General features: G+C 30.7%; 1 protein-coding gene across 4 annotated transcripts in view; it reads left to right on the top strand.

The window, feature by feature from the left end:
* Positions 1–21,064, top strand: part of CACNA2D1 (calcium voltage-gated channel auxiliary subunit alpha2delta 1) — a 486,082-nt gene that overhangs the window by 411,720 nt on the left and 53,298 nt on the right. For all 4 annotated transcript variants that reach the window (XM_063100870.1, XM_063100872.1, XM_063100873.1 and 1 more), the window contains 7 exons: positions 6,647–6,725; positions 7,635–7,684; positions 8,918–9,007; positions 13,504–13,581; positions 15,351–15,425; positions 15,721–15,795; positions 19,266–19,322. In XM_063100870.1, the coding sequence (XP_062956940.1) occupies positions 6,647–6,725; positions 7,635–7,684; positions 8,918–9,007; positions 13,504–13,581; positions 15,351–15,425; positions 15,721–15,795; positions 19,266–19,322 (504 nt within the window). The remainder of the gene's footprint in view (positions 1–6,646; positions 6,726–7,634; positions 7,685–8,917; positions 9,008–13,503; positions 13,582–15,350; positions 15,426–15,720; positions 15,796–19,265; positions 19,323–21,064) is intronic.

Genomic DNA, 21,064 nt, shown 5'->3' with positions numbered 1-21,064 from the left:
CAGAACTGTAGGATAAAGTTATAAATCAGTGGTGTATTATATGGAGAAAATCAGTAATACAATTTAAATAGCCAAATTTGTTGTTGATTAAAATTTTTCCCAAGTAAAGTAGGCCAGGCTTGTCATATCAACTTTGAATTATTGGAATTAGAATATTCTGTTCAGGAAAAAAATGAGTTTTTGAAACTAAAGGTAAAATTATGTAAATTTAGAACTAATAATAAAGATGATTTTTAAGTTTAATTTTTGTAAGTCTTCTCCCCAAATTACTATTTCTTTTATGAATATGCTTATATAACTAAGCATGAGTCAAGAATTATAATTTTTTTTCATTCTCTAGGAATAGTACAGTATATAAATGTTTTAAGGATAGTAAATATAGTTTATTTTGCCTGAAAACTTTTGTTCAGCTCTGGTGAGCAGGTCTGCATAATATAAAATAAAAAGATTAGGAATTTACTATGATATAAATGCAATGAAACAACCCAAGTTACAAAATGCAAGACACTAGTTCAGTTTGGTTTCACTCTTCCTGCACATTACAATGAACCTATTTATATGTCGGATGACACCAAAGATTGTCATGGATCCCTCTGGTGAGAACTGGAGGGATCTTATTTGTCTATTTACTTTTTTTTTCCATTTTAATAAATATTTATTTTTATTTATGTGTAAGGCACTGCAATAAATGCTTAGTTGTGCAATCTTGGAACTGTTTTAACTGAATTTAATGTTCATTCAATACTAGCTTCTCAAATTCATTATGTCTGTTGAAGATCTTGGCTTCAGCATTATAAAAAATATTTGTCAAAGTCATCTATGACTGTATATGTCTCATATGTGACCCTATGATGAAAATTTCGTTGAAGCAAACATTTTGAAATAAGAGCCTATCTAAAAAAATCACACACATTAGCTGAGGAACTAATTTTCTAGTAACTAATAACTTCAATAGATGCTAAGTTGTACAATCCTGGACCTGTTTTAACACAGTTCAATGTTTATTCAATACTAGTTTCTCATACTCAGAACAAAAAATTTCCAGTTTTCATGTTACATGAATCTAGCATTATAATTATAAATATACTACTAGGCACGAATAAAGAAATTTTTCCTCCACATAAATTGACTGCTTTGATGTAGATGTAGTCTAAAGGAAGTAATTTGTTTGAGACTTTAGCTTGTGTGAGTACTTAAGTATGCAAATCATCTTGTATATCATTTTTTAATGCAAGACCAAGCAAATATACTAATAAGAAAAGAACTCTACTATATATAGAGAGACCTTAAATTTTAAACTGTGCATATTTCAAGGAATCACTTTATCTTTTTCATTTCTCCAAAATTATAGCTAAACAAGAATTGTAAATTTAAAGGAGTGCAAAACATCAAAAGAAGGTGGGGATAGCAATCGTCTCTGGATTTTGGCAACTGGAATTTTAGAGTTAGTTCATCGATTATTCCACAGGGTGGCAGTAATACAATATGGAGTAGAAGGAATGAAACCATCTACAATTTCAAGTGGGAAGTTAGTGTACACAAGTATTCTTTTAAATTTTGCCAATTCATTATGTGTATGTACTATAAAATGTGTAATGCAAATTTTTATGGAATCAATGAAGTTCAAATTATTATGCCATAATTAGCTAAAATGTGTAAAGCAAACACATTCAGCAATGGCGTGGGACCTGTGAATGAAATAATTTTATGTTAGTCTTTTATTGTCCTATAAAGAATGTGTGTAAGGCACTATGATAGATGCTAAGTTTTGAATGATTTATATTAAATTTTTTCTCAACCAAATATATATTTATAAAATCATTTCAGAAAGTTCTAAGATAATCTATGCAATCTGAAAAATCATTAAATTATATATGTGTGTGTAATATACATAAACCCAAGAGAAAAATAATCACCTTAGATATTAGATATTGTCAATATTGTAATGATAAGGAAGTTGCATAGATTATAGAAAGTAGATTGCATTTTTTAATTATTATTACAATTTTAGTAACTACTGAGAAGAAAATTTTAGAAAAATTGTCTTTAAAAATATCTACAGTAAGGCAAACAAAAATTGAGAAGAGGGGTACAAATAATGTAGGAATGATTCTATCAGTTAATGCAGCTTATGTTTTTGTTTTGGTTTTTTGGTGGTTGGCTGGCATGGGGATCCGAACCCTTGACCTTGATGTTATGAGCACCATGCTCTAACCAAGCAAGCTAATCGGCCAGCCCTATGTAGCTTACTTTTAAATAGCCAAGAACCTATTATAAGAAAAAACAAAGAGGCAAAAAGAGAAAAAAAAAAAAAGTTTAGCATGTTTAAAATAGAATTAAATGTAACACAATATACACTTTCACACTCAGCAATGATCCCAAATTTCTTAATTTTGACAACCTCTGAGAGCTCCATGTAGGCAAACATAAGGGGGTTAGGTGAAATTTCTGTCATAAAACAAGCTTTTTTACTTTTTTTTTTTTTTTTTTTGCTTAAGTTAGTTGTTTATTTGGCCTATTTTAATAATAATATCAGTCAAAATAATCATTCAGTGTGGGTCTAACTGTAGCCTCTATGTTATTAGAAATGCTTGCCTTCCAGAGACATAAATATATAAGACTAATTTAGTTAGTCTTATTCATTTATTTGTCTTTACTGAAAAGCATTTTATGGAAAATATTTTACTAGAACACTGTTGTGGTAACAAGAACAACTAGAGAAAGCCTTGTTTTAATTTGAAAGTTTGAGGCATGTGTCCAAATGTTAGTTATGAAGGAGATCCCCAAGTGCTTTCTGGGGCATCTGGATTTTTTTCCCTGTTCTGAATTCATGTTTAAGGCATGGCAGTTAAATTGAATTATCAGTTAGGGTGGTCAAGTTGCTTATAAAAATATTTCCATGTAGGGGTAAGCTCAATTATGTAAGCATTAACACTCCATTGAAATAGATAGCGCTCAAAATGACCCAATTGAAGAATTAAAGAAAATTAAAGCATTGTATTTTGAGGGGAAATTCCTGGAGTTACAGATAGAGAGATAGATAAACAGATTCAGAGAGAGAAAGGGTGAAAGAGAGAGAGAAAACCAACTTCTATCATTTACCTAGAACCAGTCATTTATTCTTGCAGTTGGAGGTGATTAAAACTCAGATATGTCCACCAAATGATCTGTGACATAAGGCAAACGTGGACAACTTAAGGGTAGTGCACATAAAACCTTACAAGTTAAACAGCAATGTCCCTAATGTATGTTTTGGGGACAGGGATTGTTATGAGGTGATCTGTGTGGTTAAGACCAGTGAAAGGACAGATAACAGATGTGAAATCTTTTGATGTTTGTACTCTAGAATATGCAAGAGTTAAAACAGATAAAACAATTAGGAAATGTCAATTTAAATAGTCAATTGACATGAATTAGGAACAAGCTCTTAAGATAGTTCAAACAGGAATTTGAACTCTGGAAAAGTGATTTTCTGAATATCTATCTTTAGAAATAGCTAAAATGCTAATAGCCATTTTTACTGAAGGGAAATGATATCTTAAAATGGTTTCGATATGCATTTCCCTGATGATTAGTGATGTTGAGCATTTTTTTACATGTCTGTTAGCCATTTGTATATCTTCTTTTGAGAAATCTATTTAGCTCATTTGCCTATTTTTTGATCACATTATTATTTTATTTTATTTTTTTGCTGTTGAATTGTTTGATTTCTTTGTATATTCTGAGTATTAATCCCTTGTCAGATGTGTGGTTTGCAAATATTTCACCCATTCTGTGGGTTGTCTCTTTACTGTGTTCGTTTTCTTTGCTGTGCAGAAGTTTGATATAATCACACCTGTCTATTTTCGCTTCTGTTGCCTGTGCTTTTGAGGTCCTCTTCATAAAGTCTTTGCCCAACCCAATGTCCTGAAGCATTTTCTCTGTTTTCTTCTAATAGTTTCACGGTTTGGGGTCTTATCTGTAAGTCTTTAAATCATTTGAGTTGATTTTTTCTATATGGTGAGAGATGAGAATTTACTTTCATTCTTCTGCATAAAGATATACAGTTTTCCCAGCACCATTTATTGAACGGACTGTTCATTTCCCAATGAATATTGTTGGTGTCTTTTTCAAAAATCCATTGGCTATAAATACAGAACTTTACTTCTTGATTCTCTATTCTGTTGCATTTGTCTGTGTGTCTGTTTTTATACCAGTAACATGCTGTGTTGGATACTAAAGCTTTGTAGTATGAGTGTATTTTGAAATTGGGTAGTATGATGCCTCTAACTGTTCTTTTTTCTCAGGATTGCTTCGGCTATTTGGTTTTTCTTGGGGGGGAGGTCTATAAATTTTAGGATTGTGTTTTCTATTTCTGTGAAGTGACGCTCTTCACAATACCAGTGATAGGGACTGTATTGAATCTGTAGATCACTTTTGGTAGTATGCTCATTTTCACAATATTAATTCTTCCAATTCATGAACATGAGAAGTCATGTCCATTTCTTTGTGTCCTTTTCAGTTTCTTTCATCCGTGTTTTATAATTTTCCTTGTAGAGCTCTTTCTTTCACCTCCTTGGTTAAATTAATTCCTAAGGTATTGGGGGGGGGGTTGTTGTTTTTTGTAGCTATTATAAATGGGATTGCTTTCTTGATGTCTTTTTCACCTTGCTTGTTATTGGTGTATGGAACCACTGCTGTTTATAGTATGTTGATTTTATATCCTGCAACTTTGTTGAATTTATTAATCAGTTCTAAGAGCTTTTTGGTGGAGCTTTTAGGGTTTTCACTATATGAGATTATGTTGTCTGCAAAATTTGACTTCCTCCTTTCCAATATGGATGCCCTTTTTCTCTTGCCTAATTGCTCCAGCAATCCCACTACTGGGTATATATACAAAGGAAAGGAAATCATTATATTGAAGAGATATTTTCAGTCCCATGTTTATTGCAGCACTACTCACAATAGCCAAAATATGGAATCAGCCCAAGTGTCCACAACAAATGAATGGATAAAGAAAATGTGGTGTGTGTATGTATATGTGTATATATACACAATTAAATATTATTCAGCCATAAAAAGAATGAAATCCTGTCATTCACAGCAACATGGATGAGCTTAAAGGACATTATGTTAAGTGAAGTAAGCCAGGAACAGAAAGAGAAATGCTGCACATTCTCATATGTGGAAGCTAAGAAAATTGATTACGTAGAAGTAGAGAGTAGAATGGTGGTTACCAGAGGCTGGAAAGGGGTGGGGGGGGTGGGATGGGGTGATAGTGAGAGGTTGCTTAATGGATACAAAAGTACACTTAGGTATGAGAAATAATATCTAGTGTTCTATAGCACTGTAGGGTGAGTCTAATTAACAGTAAGTTATTGTATATTTCCTATTAGCCAGAAGAGAGGGTTTTGAATGTTTCCAACACAAAGAAATGGTAATGTTTGAGGTAATGGGAAAGAAAATGAGTGGTTGCTGGGGTTTTAGGGAAGGAGATTGGGAGAAAGGGATGAATAGGTGGAGCATGGAGGATTTTTAGGGCAGTGAAACTGTTATGTATTATACCATGATGGTGAACACATGACATTATGCATTTAGCAAAACGCATAGAACTATTCAGCACTAAGAGGGAACCCTAATGTAAAATTGCGTTGATAATACTATATCAATATGTGTTCATAATTCTAACAAATATACCACACTAAGTAAGCTATTAGTAATTGGAGAAACTGTGTTTAGGGTGGAGTATTGGAACTATCTATACTTTCTGCTCAATTTCTATCTAACCCTAAAACTGATATAAAAATAAAGTCTATTATTTAGAAAAAAAAGAGAAATAGCTAAAACATGGAACTTAGAATATTGGTTTACTTAGATTTGAAATTAATATATATAATGTAGCCATTTTACTAATTTATTGACATCATTGAATTATGTTCTATACTTTTATACTATTATATGTTTGATGGCTTCCAATAAATATTTAAATTACTACACTTTAAAAAAATCTCAGTTGAACTTAAAAGTATCTGTATGCATTATAGCACATGAGAAACAGTCAATATTTTGATTCTCTTTAAAAATTGTAGGTTAGAATATTTATGTATTTATATATTCCTGTCATCTTTAACAGAAAATAAGTAATATACTAACATCATAATCATATGTGTACATCCTAAATATTCCCATGGTGTGAATGTAGGAAAACCGCCATGAAGTTAAATTGCCTTAAGCAACTAAAAGTATAATGACCTTTCTTTACCTATTTTTTATCAACACATACCTATGAAATAGGGAAATTTTTTTTTGCAGTGACTGGATATGTGAATAATATGCTTTAACTAGGTGGGACAGCTGAAGTTAGGGTGGACCTGAAAGATGCATTTCTACTAATGAAACCTTAGTCATGTTCCTGCCTGAGGACTGGGATATGGTACTAGACACCCAAGTCCTAATTTAAATTTAGCAACTGGAGTTTACGGTAGGTTGTGTGGTTTTCCTGTAGTGCCTCCCTGAATTCATTAATGGTCTCCGTTTTTCTTGTTGTATTAGTAAACTGAAAAACATGTTTTTTTCTTTTCTTTTTTGTTTTACTTTAGCTATTTTGTTTTGTCATTTAATTAAATTTTATTCAGCCTAATGGACATCTATTTTTCAATTCATTCAGGTACGTGTATTCACATTTTCAGTTGGTCAACATAATTATGATAGAGGACCTATTCAGTGGATGGCCTGTGAAAATAAAGGTAATAGATATGTTTTCTTGACAACATTTTATTAGAAGACATATTCTGGTAGTTATTGTTAGGTCTACATATTATCATTTAAAATAATCTGAAGTTGTAGCTAACTTTAATAGGAATCAAGGCAAGAATAAGATTTTGAACAAGTTCTCTATAGAGAAAACACATGCACAATATATTTTGACATTAGCATTACATTATATAAAAATTCAGACATCTGATATTATTATACATTCATAAAATGCTATAATTTATTGAATAATAGTTAATGCTATACATATAATCTTACATGAAAAATGAAAGAATATCTGAATTTTATAAAACTTACATATGAGTATGACATATACGCATATTTTTTTCCTGAGTGGTTATTGTTTTTTGAAAACTGTCATCTTACACATTCCCAGATAATTCAAATTTTGTGCAGTGAGCCTGTATTTCCTTTTTACTCAGAAAAAAATAATGTTACTAGAAAAAAGATGTTATTTGAAAAATAAACTGAAATCATAGCAACAAAAAAGTTCTTGAATTTATTTGAAAGTTATATTTAGGCAAAATTTTATATAAATATAACAATTATCAGAGATCTATCCCTTATTCATATTATTTTTTCAGTGAAAAATGTACTTTCAGTGATGCCAGGTTCCCAACTTAGTTGTAGAAGAATAACATTTATTTTACACTATCTGAGAAATGTGGCAAAATCTCTCACAAAGCCTGTGAGTTTGCTATGAATATTTACTAATTAAATATTTTCTTAATTCATCATTAGTATTGATATTTTAGTCTTTGCTTAATTTAAAAGTAAAAAAAATACCCTTTTCTTCTACAAAGATGTAAAATAATTTTGTTGTCCTTAATATAATGTAATATTTATATATAAAAATATGTGTGTGTATATATATATTTCAGGTTATTATTATGAAATTCCATCCATTGGTGCAATAAGAATCAATACTCAGGTATGGCTGTTTCTTTTCTGGTTTAAATATGCTTGATATGGAAAAAATAGGTGAAAATAAAGAAATGATTCACAATATTACATTTGTATTAAAATGCTGAGTATCATGGTGTAATGTATTCATTTTTATTTCATTAAGGTTCCAAATGTTTTCAAAAATCCATAATGCAGGTAAAAAATATATAAATGTAAATATGAGTGTACTGTTATTCTCAAGTGTTAAAAACATAAGAAATGAATAAAGTCAAAGTTACTAACAATCTCATCTTATGTAATTTGAACTTGGTTCTACTGTACACAATTTAAATGAGTTTCTTCAAGTTGTAGATACCACATAGAAAAATAAACAACAATTATTCTGGACAAATTGCAGGGCCCTAGTTAGAACTTAGATACTTCCCAAATAACCTCTGTAGATCTGTTTACCTTTTAAAAATAAAGTTACGAGAAGATGATTTATCTAACAGCATTCAGTTGAAAACATGCCAGTTAAGTAACTTTTTGTAGAATGAAGTAATTAAGTTAATTTAAATACGCATGTTATTTTTAAATATTCATAAATTACTATTAAAACTGTTGATTAATTTAAAGCATAGCTGAGGATCTACAAAATAGTCTAAGTCAAAATTTAGCATAAAGAGCATGGCATTGGTGGAAATGAATACTGAGTACATTGTATGTTGAAATGAAACAGCAGCTGCATTTGAGTCTGATGTCTAGATTTGGCACAGTATTTCATTTATTTTTTGATATGTTTAAATGTAGTTTTGAATTTCAGCCAAACAATCCGTGATATGAAAGCAACTGTGTGGCTGCTTTATTATTTCAAATTTGTGCGATTCCATGCCGTAACTCACAGAGCCTTAAATAGTTTAGATTAATATGAAACAATTCACAAGGAACGTATTTCACTTATCAATGCCTGTAACTCAGAAATAGTGTTCTGATTGTTACTAGAAAAAAACTGGGGTAGATATGTTGTATAAATAATATAAGTCAAATATTGTTTATTCAAAGTATAAAGTATGTAGATATATCACTTATGGAGTACCCAAAGTAAGAATTAAATGATTATATACTCATTATCTTGGTAATTTTGAATCCATATATATTTTTAACTCTAGATTATGTTCTCCTCTGTGGAGTTTTTTTTTTGTTTTTTTTTTGTTTTTTTTTAACCCAGCCTTCCTAGTTTTCAATCACATTTTTCTTTCTTTTTTTTGGTAATAAATAGGAATATTTGGATGTTCTGGGAAGACCAATGGTTTTAGCAGGAGACAAAGCTAAGCAAGTCCAATGGACAAATGTGTACCTGGACGCACTGGTAAGAGGTCAGGCTGTTCAACCAGACTGTTGCAACAAAGGCACACAGCTGTCTCCTGCTTCTTTCTAGGTGGCATTTCTCTTCTCCTCTTCATGAAACCCTTTCTAAAATTCCTTCAATCACAAGCTTCTTTGCTAGAATTTAGATAATTTACATAGAAACCTAGATTTGTATGTAGTAGAGAACCACAAACATACAGTGTTATTATATTTTTTAATTAATCCACTGAGAATGTAGAATTTGCAGCCTAGAATGTTGAATATTTCAGTAAGTTTTTGAATGTTTCATTTAAAAATATAATGTTTCAAGTCAGGTGAATTAGAACCTATTTCTGTTAAGAATTTGAACAAGAATTTTGAAGAAAGTATTTTTAATACAGACCAGCTGGTAGAAGCAAGTTATGGCCTTCACTACTACAGCCAGATCCACCAAGACTCAGAAGTACGTGCAGTTAAATAGGCAAAAGCATACCCTATACAGAAATCACCACAAACCTAACCACCTTTTCATATATAATCTTTTGTATTAGATTCAATGGCAGAAATTTTTATGGAAATATGCCCATTGAGGTAATCAACTCTGGTGTAAAGTAACAAACACATGATAAATTGTTCATGTACAATTGACATTTTGGTACAGGTATTCCACCATATTTTAAAGCAGTGCTTCTAAACTAGGGGTGATTTTGCTCATAAGTCATTTGGAAATGTCTGTAGACATTATTGACTGTCATGGCTGGAGTAGAGGGTTTGCTACTGGCATCTAGTGGATAGAGGCCAGGGGTGCTGCTAAACCTCCTACAATGTACAGGACAGTCTCTTCTACATACACATGACAAAGAATTATCCAGTCCAAATGTTAATAGGATCAAAGTTGATAAATTTCTTTTCAATATAATTTTTACTCTCTGATATGAAAGTTAAATATAATAATTATCCCACTTAGGATTTATTCATATGCTTAATCTTAATGAGAAGATATCATTAATGATTTGCTAAAATAATGTATTGGAGAGAAACAAAATACTAAGCCCCCCAAAATAAATGCTGATTCAGTAACGATTCCTCCTTTTTGGATTTGGATTATATGCTCTAGCTGTTTTTTAAAATGCAATGATGAACCCAAAGGGCAAAATGTATTCCATTTAGAATTACTTATCATTTGGTTCTTATAAAATAAACATATACAGGAAGTAAGACAAAAAATAGGCACTATTAGCAGCCGCTTTGCATGCTAAGAAAGATAAAGTGAAGCTTGCTTACCTCAATCCCTAGCTAAAATTACTATCCAGTGTTCCTTCTTGACATCACATATTTACTTAAGGTCACATGGTCATCTAAAGCTACGGTCAAAATGTTTTGCTTTTTCAAATCCATCACAGGACAGTGTATGATAGGAGGAGTCAATAATTGTGCCCTCTTGTATTTCCTATGACCAGAAGTTCATTAACCAGCATGTCTACATTGCTGGTAAGGTTCTTACTGATAGCACAAATGACACTGGGAGGAAATGATGGTTTTAAATGTGCTGTTCTACAAGCACATTGAAACTAAATGTAAAAGAAGAAAAAATGGGGCACATGAATTGGCTATTCATTGGACACAAAGATTATACTTTTTACCGGTTTGAGAGTGATATTCCTCGTTATTTGTTTATAATCTCTGCACATAGCAGATTCAAAATATATGTTGGTCTAATCAACAATATATTAAGGAAAAGGTAAAAATATGTCAAGACCAATTGTAATAAATATAATGAGAAAAATTCAAAGAGCTCTGGAATTTCAAAATAAAGAAGTCATATTTGGGGGCAGAGTGGGTTGTGGTTAAAAAAAAGGTGACATCTTAGCTGAACGTATGAGTCCAGAAATGATTTCCACAATCGATGGGGAGGAGTGAAACCACACAAAGTGGGTATAGTACAAAGGTTGGGGAAATACGGGGTATATGAAAGGAATGATACCTTGGTCACTTTGGGAGATAATGGGACATAAGAACAGAACAAGGACTGGGACAACACTGTGGAGGGTTCAATTTATTTGGGAGATAAAGTGCGGCTCTTTATATAAAAAGAGAGAACTGAGAAGAGTTGGTCTCTAAAAATAAGTATCAAAGAAATTCTAGGAAAGAGAAATGTTTTATTTGTCTTTTTATTCTCTAGAGACATGTGCAGGGCCCAGGAATAGAACACAGATTTTAGATCTGCTTAATAAATGATGGAAAAAATGGAAGTTGAGCCCTAATAAGTTCATCATGATTGTCTTAAATATAGTATGTTAGTAATCTAGTATCTCATCTTAGGGAACATATTAACATTTTTAGAAGCAAATTATGGTATCTGTATAAACACAGAAGTGATGCAAAGAAATAGATTGTGTCCACATATACCTTACCTTATACCATGGTAGCATTTTTAAAACTATGCACATAAATAATAACTCAGCTCACCAAAAGGAATCTTCACTGAATTGTCTTTTGGATACTAGTTTTATGAATTTATGTCTTTTGGATACTAGTTTTATGAATTTATATCTTTTGGATACTAGTTTTATGAATTTATGTCTTTTGGATACTAGTTTTATGATACTAGTTTTATGAATTTTAATCTACAATTGACTAACTGAGATGGGTGGTTTTCATTAGGAATATTAATTTACCTAATTCTTTTAGGATATTTCCGTTGTTAAATGTTCTTGGTTAGGACTAAATAGAGGGCCAGTGTGTATATCATCATGCACCAAATTAGTTTTTCCTTAATTTTTTTTTTTTTTTCTGGTCCCAAATAATTTGGTATCTTGTTCTGCTGGAAGCCTCTGATTGTTCCTCCTCCCTAATTCAGTTTCTGTTGTTTTGGGGCTTCCTACCTACACAATTACAAACCATAGCCTACCTAAGATAATTTCTCCATGAGACCATGCTATTTCTTGAATCAGAACAGAGTTTGTGAGATTTAGCTCTGGAGTGTGTATTCACAAGTAGATTATTATTGTTTTTCCGTTTTAGCAAATTCAAAATTTCCAGCAATATTTTAAAAGTTATTTTAAAGAATGGTCTTGTTGTAAATGTAGTTTTGACATAAAATAGTGATAAAAAATATAATGGCCACAAATGTCATTAATACTTTTTAAAGAAATTAACCTCTATCTCTGATTAACAACAATTTATTATATACTTTCAATTAGCTAGAAAAAAAGATTTTGAATGTTTGAGATGGACATGTTAATAACCTGATTTGATCATTAACATTGTATGGATGTATGGAAATATCACACAGTACTCCTTAAATATGCACAATTATTAAGCATCGATTGAAAATTTTAAAAAGAGAAAGTTGGAATAGATCCTCTACATGAACCAGAAGATATGAGATTAATGGATGACAGATAATACACAAAAACTATGATATCAAATTGGCAAAGGCCAAACCAAGCTACAAGGGAACTGAATTAAGTGGAAAGGCAGGGATGTTACAATTTGTATTAAATATATACTTATATACCAGTATTATATATGCTATCTCTGCAACTGTGTGAGTAAGTGACCAGGCTAATTGCCTCTGATTACATGGCTGGAGAAGAAGGACTTGAGAAGGATTTGTTTTTCCCTATGTGCATTGTTGAAGCTTGTATACCTAATAAAATTTTTAATTAATTTAAAAAAATTGAAACTCTAGATGATGAAAGTATAGGAGATAGCCTAGTCTCTTCTTTTAATAAAAAAGAAAATCAGTTTATTTCATCTAATCTCCTTGGGTTGATTTAATATATGAAATTATCTACATGTTGATTACTACAGTGTAGTATGACATTATTTTTGTTATGCTAAACTGCTTCATAACTAGACTTTCATATCTGATGTTTGCAGCTGTCTTTTCTACATCATTTTACTTTGTCAAAGAGTACTATTTAATTTGGGGGCTATTTAGAAGTAACACTGCTTCTTTTGAACAGTGCAGTATTTACCTAGAATATCCTAGAAATGAAGTGTCAATAGCATGTTTCTTCTATTTATCATGTTATTCAGCTGCACATTTTTGGTTTAGGATGAAGCCTTTGATTTAGGGCTTAAAAAATTAAGCCTAAAGCTACAAAAAAGTGGAAGGTAAATAAATAGCTTAAGATAATAGTTTAATATCACTCTGCTTATGAGGCCCCTGATATTAGGTGAAATATCACCATGGAAAAAGGCAGGGGGCAGGATTACTGAAGTCTTTAGAGCTCTTGATTATTTATGTAAGTTGATTTTTTTAATTTTAAGTTATTTGCAGTGCCTTCTTAGAGTATTAGTTTAAATGTTGCATGCTTCAATATCTACCTAATATGTTCTGATTATTTCCAACACATTTTCATTGATTTTTTTAAAAATAATTTTTAATAATCAAAATTAGTTACTAGTATTATTGTGACTCTTTCTGAAGTTACTAGAAAATGCAGTTTCAGATATCAAAGATTTAAATTGTGATTTTCATTTGTCTTTTCTCTCTGAATCTATTTTTAGGAATCGGGACTTGTCATTACTGGAACTCTTCCGGTCTTCAACATAACTGGCCAATTTGAAAATAAGACAAACTTAAAGGTTAAAAGTTAATTGATAAAAACTAATAATAATAAATGATAAACTGTGACGTTGAAACTCAATGTGGATAAGATATTTCTATATATAAGGAAATACATACAATGTAACTATCTTGTGACGCCAGAGGTCAAAGGCAGCAGCTGCCTATGTGATAATGACCTGGGAAAAAGGAAATGCAGGTCAAACTCTCTGTTGCCCTACAGCCAAGATTCAACTTAATTCTATTTAACTATGACCTGATAAGGACACAAAGTCAGACTCTGAGAGTAATTACATGATAAATGGACAATAATATTGTGTGCACATTTTTAAAATGCATCTGAGATATTCATGGAGTTCAGAAAGAAAAATCCAAAGACCAAAACCATGGGGATGTTTGTATCAGATGTATATAGGTATATTTATTGAATCATTCCTCTAACAACTCCCAAACCATAATTTTTTGGTTATCTTGTAACCTAAGAAACTGATTTAAATTAATAGTTCTCTTTTTTTTCTATTTTTTAAGATATAGGAAAAATTATGAGTTTTATAAAAATGCTTGATTTCTTTAGCACACTGGCAATATTGTCAATATAATAAAATAATATGTACTTAAAAGTTCTGGAAAATAAGTATCTTGTATTCTATTTCTTATATGTTAAACACTTTTAATTTAAAAATAGGGTTGCATTTCTATATCTTAGCTTGATTCAAGACAAATTTAAGACCGCAGAAGTTTTTTTGTTTAATACTAAATACTTATTTTATAATGTAGATGATATTGCTGATTTGAGGTGATATTTATTGCCAGTTTATGATTTAATGCAGTCTGTTGCACTTAAGCATTATTTGTTTGGTTATTATAAATCTCAGCTGAACTCATTATTTAATAATATATCCACAGAAAACAGTTATTTCTCTTTGGGGGCCCATTGCTGTTCTTAAATATCTGTGGGTTCTAAATATTGTAAGTCATAAAGGAGTAATTCTCTAAACCCTTCTCATGTATGTTTACGAATCTCTCTGTGGACCAAGAGAATGCTTTAGTTTGGGAGTTTTTGTTCAGTCTAGGATTGGTTCACGAGAAAAGAGCGTAGTTGTTGACATAATTCTCACTCTGTCTGCAGCTACACAAAGTTTGAAGTGTTTTTGTAACTATTGATCAGATTTTATCATTTTGTCGATGCATTTCAATTTGTCATTTTATAATTTGTATAATTCTGTTTAAAACAAAATCCTGACTCAAAATTTTAACACACTTTCCGTCCTTATGTCCCATATAAATTGGCAATTTGCCACATAGCCTCTTTGGCTTGCAACTAAAACTGTAATTTCATTGTTTGGTATTTAGAAGTTATTAGCAGCAGTTAGGAATAGTGTTTTGAGGATTTTAGTACAAAAAAAATCATATACTTTTAGGGTAATTGCACATATACAGGTACTACCAACAGCAACAATACAATGTGTTCTTTAATAAAAACATTTAATATATGTAATTAAAATTTTCATTTATCTGTTATATTTTAGCCTCAGTCACCAAAATTTCATTGGTTAAGTTTAACAATGATGATAATATGTAAAACAAAGCTGAGAATCCTTGTAAATTGATTGAAAAATTACCTCACCCTATATATATATGTATGTGTGTGTGTATATATATATATATACACACTTAAGCTGCTATGCAATACAACCATTATCAATACAAAAAGATGAATGTATATAATAACTGTGTAGAAATAAATGGATTTTTGGTATAATATGCGCTTTTTGCCATCTTATTACAGAACCAGCTGATTCTTGGTGTGATGGGAGTCGATGTGTCTTTGGAAGATATTAAAAGACTGACACCACGTTTTACAGTAAGATGCAGTTTGTTCTTTTGGTACCTTTTCTGTGTTAGAACTCTGTACTAATTTAGTTTGTCAATAAAGCACTTAAGTGATTCTCAAAAATTATGTGCAGTCACCTTAGCAAAAGAACAAAATATTAAAAACCATCCTTAAAGTAAAATGTAGAGATACCATGTTATCCTTCAACATGCAATAAAATGTTTATTTAATAAATTAATTGATTTAAACAATTTTTTTTAAATGAATATGGATTTCTGACTATGACTAGGGTATATTTGTCTAAGCTTTTCTGATTATTTTTCAGCTGTGCCCCAATGGCTATTATTTTGCAATCGATCCTAATGGTTATGTTTTATTACATCCAAATCTTCAGCCAAAGGTATGTATATAGTTTGTTTACAGTAATTAGTATTTTGTAATATTAACGGTCAATGTTCTTAATAGGATTGTCATTATTAAATTCACTATATAGCACAAAAAATAAAAACACAGTCTGTAATGTGGCTCCCTTTTTAGATGACAAGACCACAGATAATAATATATGCAAGCATGAAAGCAGCTTTCATTTTCTCTTACCAATTTAGCTTAACTAATATTCCTATCTCAAAGGCAGCCATTATCACCTCCCGAGCCTCAATTTCATACCTCCAGAGCCTCAAATTCATACCTTCCACTTGCGACTTTGATTAAGACTCTAAGGTAGTGAAGGATATTGCTCCTGACCTGGGTGTGAACCTGACAAACATTAGTAGTGTTCCTCTATGTCCAGACCACATTGTCTCTCACATCTTCTCTTCTGGTAATTATCTCTGCTTTGCATCTCCCAGAGTGTTTTTCATTTATTGCAGTCTAATAAAGATATGTAGAAAATTCAATAAATAAAATCCTTATGATGGGCTTCAGAAATGGAAAGTGTTTATTAATCAGGTAGTAAATCTGGAAGTGATAAAATGCCATAGATGAACAGTTTTATTCTAATCCTTATGCCTATTTTCCCAGGCTACAAAATATTTTCATAAAATATCTCATTCAACTCATTTCACTTTTTACTAATGCTTCACAAGGCTATAACGGCAAAACTCATTTATCTAGAAGTAAAATAAGGCAAAACCTTATAATTGTCATTGATAAGCATCTTTGTTATTGTTTAACTTTGAAGGCAAGATTAAAGATACTTTTAACCATGAAGATTTATACATACTACCTTTTTCTCCCCTGTCATGGATATTTAATGTTAATTATATATTAGAAAACACACAAGTGTGTGCATATGCACATACACACACACGTAAAGTATCATTTAAATATTTTCAAATCAATGACAAAGCACCACTGATATAAAATACAAAACCATATTAAATGTAATAAATCAATTATAATTTATTTTCATAGTTTAAATAATATTACATATTATAATTACTGTCTCTATTTTAATGCTCACTTTAGAACTTATTTTTATAGAAAATTCATCATGATATAAATATTTGCTAAGCAAATGTAGCTGCTGATCACCCTACATTATGTTTAAATGTGTTATTTTAATAAAAATATTGCATAGGCACTTTTTTATGTTATTATTAAACTATCACAGCTCCCTAAAAGCATGTCATGTTAAATTCCTCTTAATAGAGTTGTTTGCAGTTGACAACTCATCCTATGATTTTGCCATAGCTGCAAATTTTTATATTTTAAATCTTAAATGTTTTTACATTTTGCCATATTGTTGTTTTGTCTTTATATATCCAGTATATTTTAAATTATATTCCCCTAAAGTAAATTAAAAGCAATAAGAAAGTAATGTGCTAAAGCATACAAAGGGATTCCTACTTTTATGACTGTAGACCTTAACCCTCCCCGAAAAGAACTAAAATATTTCATAGACCAAAAAAAGAGAGAATAATGCACGTGTGGTAATAACAATTTTGGTTTTTTTCATAGTAAAAGAGAGGTAATAACTTGAAAAAGGTTTTCCCTTTTTCTATATTTTACTAATAACCAATACTTATATAGAAAGTATTTTATTACTATTTGAATATTGTTAACATATATTTGGCTCATATTTGGATAGATCAATTCACTAAAATTCATAAAAATACAAAGAAAATATAAATTCTATAGAAATCTTCATTAAAGCCTCAGTATTTTTTTATTCCAGATTATAAATTAGCTTTTTATACTTTTATAGTGGATTTTATTAAAGCAAGTTTGCACAAGACATTTCAAGAAATACTGCTTCAGAAAACCGTAAAATAGAAATTTGTCTGAATAATCAATGTATTCCTTTTTTTCTAAAATTCATGCTTGTGAATTAAAATGATTGTGAATTCTTATTAGCAGGTTATTATGATTTCTACTTTGTGGGTAGAGGTGCATGCTATATAGATTGATATAAGAGCCTCGTAAAAGGATGATATAGTATAAGACAAGTGTTTTAGAAATTGACAAATACAAAGGACCAATATAGTAACAGTTAAAATACTAACAAAATTAACCTTAATTACTTTATCATAAATGTATCAACACAAATGATGGAAAATAAAGCTATATCCCTAGTACCCACTATTATTTGACAACATAGAAGTCTAATGTTCTGCAAGTTTTCCTTGTTGTGTCTTATATTTTCTTCCTGATACTATAATCTTAATTTAAAATATTTTAGTACAGTCTTATAGTTTGTAGAAAGCAAAATGAGTGTCCTTTTAAAAGCCCAGAATAAGAGTAAAGTAGCTGTAAATTTTTTACATATCTAATTTTTTAAAGAATTATTTATTTTCTCAAACTGTACTATTACCACCATCGCCACATTTTCATAAATACCGAATTATGAATCCTGATTTATTCCAAAATGCATTTTAAATTTCTTCCATTTTGTTTCATTGAAATAACCAAATTAAGTCTACTTATTCAAATATCTCAGTTTGGTCGATTCTAACAAATACATGTTGTATAGAAAATTGTGTATAATCTATGGTTTAGAAGTCAACATTTAAAGTAAATCTATAGTGTTATTGTTGAATTCTTTATTAGTTCCACAGATATAACATTTGCTATTACTTCAGAAAACAAAGGCACAAATTTTAATGTTTTAATTTAAATGCTTAAGAGTTTTTGATATTCTGTAATATTTGTCTTAGTCTGATCAGGTTGCTATAGCAAAATACCATAGACTGGGTGGTTTATAATCAGCAGAAATAGATTCTCAGTTCTGGAGGCTGGCAAGTTCCAGATCAAGGCACTAGCAGATCAGTATCTGGTGAGGACCTGTTCCTCACTATCTTCTCACTCTAACCTCAGGTGGCTGAGGGGTTGAGGGGTCTCTCTTGGGCCTCTTTTGTAAGGACACTAATCCCATTCATAAGGGCCCCACTCCCATGGCCTAATCACCTCCCAAAGGCCCCACCTCCTACTACCATCACCTTTGTGGGAGAGAGGATTTCAACATATGAATGGGGGGGCCAGGAACTAACAATATTTATATTTTATATATTTGGGTCATGTAAATTCTAACAATTCCTATTTCTCTTTTTTTAATCAGTGAAAAAGTGATCTGGGACAAACCATCTCTTCCACTTCCCAAACACATACTTTTCTAGGGAAAAAAGGAAAACATTACCCATCATTTTGCTTAAAAAATGACTTTTACTAGCATAGCATTTTTTATTCACTAAAGATATTTTTAAAAATTCATTTTATTTATTCACTCATTAAGAACTCTATGATACCTACCAAATAGTTTGAATGCTAAGTATATCAGTTACACCTTATGTCTGACCAAAATTGATTATATGATAGAACCTTTAGCTATGTTGATGTGTAGTGTGATGAATTGCAATTTTTCTGTTGCTTTAGCCTATTGGTGTAGGTATACCAACAATTAATTTAAGAAAAAGGAGACCCAATGTTCAGGTAACTGTGAATGAAGGTAAACTTAGCAGTGCTTTCAAACTTACTAAATCTGAGCTGAGATTAAGCTTCTGTTCTTAAAGCTTATGATTAAAGCCGCCTTTCCTGACATCAAGCTTCCAGAGCATGAGATGGGGAGGAGCATCATTTCTCAATAAACCAAAGCAAAAATGTGTTAATGATGGTTGAGGGTATGTGTTGGCTAACTAAAGATTGCTAAGTAAATTATGTAATAATGATGGTAACAATCACGGTAATCATAATGAGATGGCTTCTAAAAAATAAATTTGTTATTATTAAATATTGTGAAAGTAATATCAAATTCATGTGATCCTAACAATTTGCTTGTAAAATTGACTTTAAATGGAAATAAAAATACAATTCCTATGTGACAGTTTCATAAACCGCAAGTTTTAAGCTAAATTTTTAAAAAATTTCTAAAAGTGTATTTTTGCATTCAAAATTAGAGAAATTTCCCTTTAGCTAATTAAAAACATCCAAAATTGCAAATAGTGTGAATTTTTGTTTCCTGGTAAACTCACTACAAAATCTTTTCTCTGTTGGCAACAAAACTTAAAAGTTATTATATGTACACATGTGTCTATACACACTCTAAAAATCAGCATGAAAGGATGCCTCCTACAGTTTAGGAAGAGAATTTCAAGAATTTCAAAGGAAGTTCTACATTATTTAAGATTTTATACGTAAGCATACCATTTCTTGAAGAAAGTTGGTGACAGTATAAAGGAGAGGTAATATGATATTAAGAAAAGATTGTTAAGCTTCAATTAGTAGAACTGAGTTCTAGTAATAGCCACCACTATATCCTTGAGCAGTTCCCTAAATCCTATAGATCTTCAGTTTCTTCATCTGAAAAGCAGGAGAATTGAACTAATTATTGTTTTCCACCCTATACAATAAAATATATATATTTATACCTCGCCCTATGTCCTGAAAATTCTGATTTTATTTGGCCAAGGTTGGGACCCTGGCCTCAGAACAGTTTTAAAATTTCCCCAGGTTGTTCTAAAAGGCAGAGCCACTGGACTGATAGTAGCTTTAGTTCCCTTCCAGCTCTAGAATTCTGTGACAATCTCAATTTCATGTTGTTATATATGAAAGTCTACATATCTTTTACAGTTCCTATAAAAACTAAAATTATGTTTATTCCTTTCTTGATATTTTATATTTTGTTACTCTCTTTGCATGTTTCTTTTTATGTATTATCTTAAATTATACATTTTGCAGTCATGTGCATTTTTAGTGAATTTTTATTTTTGCAAGAACCTCAAATACTGCATGAAATGACATAATTAAAAAATAAACAAACTGAAAAATGGTTTGTTTTATTTTCATTTTCATTCAAAAAAAACCACAAATGGCAATCTAGCAACCACACAAGACTTCTCAGTTTGGGGAATATTTTTTGAACTATATAGTATTTGTAATAATACAAACTAATCATTTCAATTTAAAATTTATTAACAATACTGCATTCTTTTATTTTTTTTCCACAAATGAAGTGGTAGTTATGTTCAGTTGATATTCAAATTTTACAAATGAGAAATATTAGATTTTAAAATATCAGACAGAAGTAATAAGCATGCAGGTCCTAGATTCAGTTCTTACGCCTGTCAGTGCTTTCTGCTTAGAAGATTATGCTTTTGATTTTTTTAGTCACTATGCCTGTGATGTGTCTTTTATAAAATGATCAGCCAGATTGCCATTTAAAAAGTACAAGTGAT

This window comes from Cynocephalus volans, chromosome 6, assembly GCF_027409185.1.
Source record: "Cynocephalus volans isolate mCynVol1 chromosome 6, mCynVol1.pri, whole genome shotgun sequence".
Taxonomy (NCBI): domain Eukaryota; kingdom Metazoa; phylum Chordata; class Mammalia; order Dermoptera; family Cynocephalidae; genus Cynocephalus; species Cynocephalus volans.
Note: the sequence above shows the minus strand (reverse complement) of the source record. Positions and strands in the feature narration are given on the sequence as shown.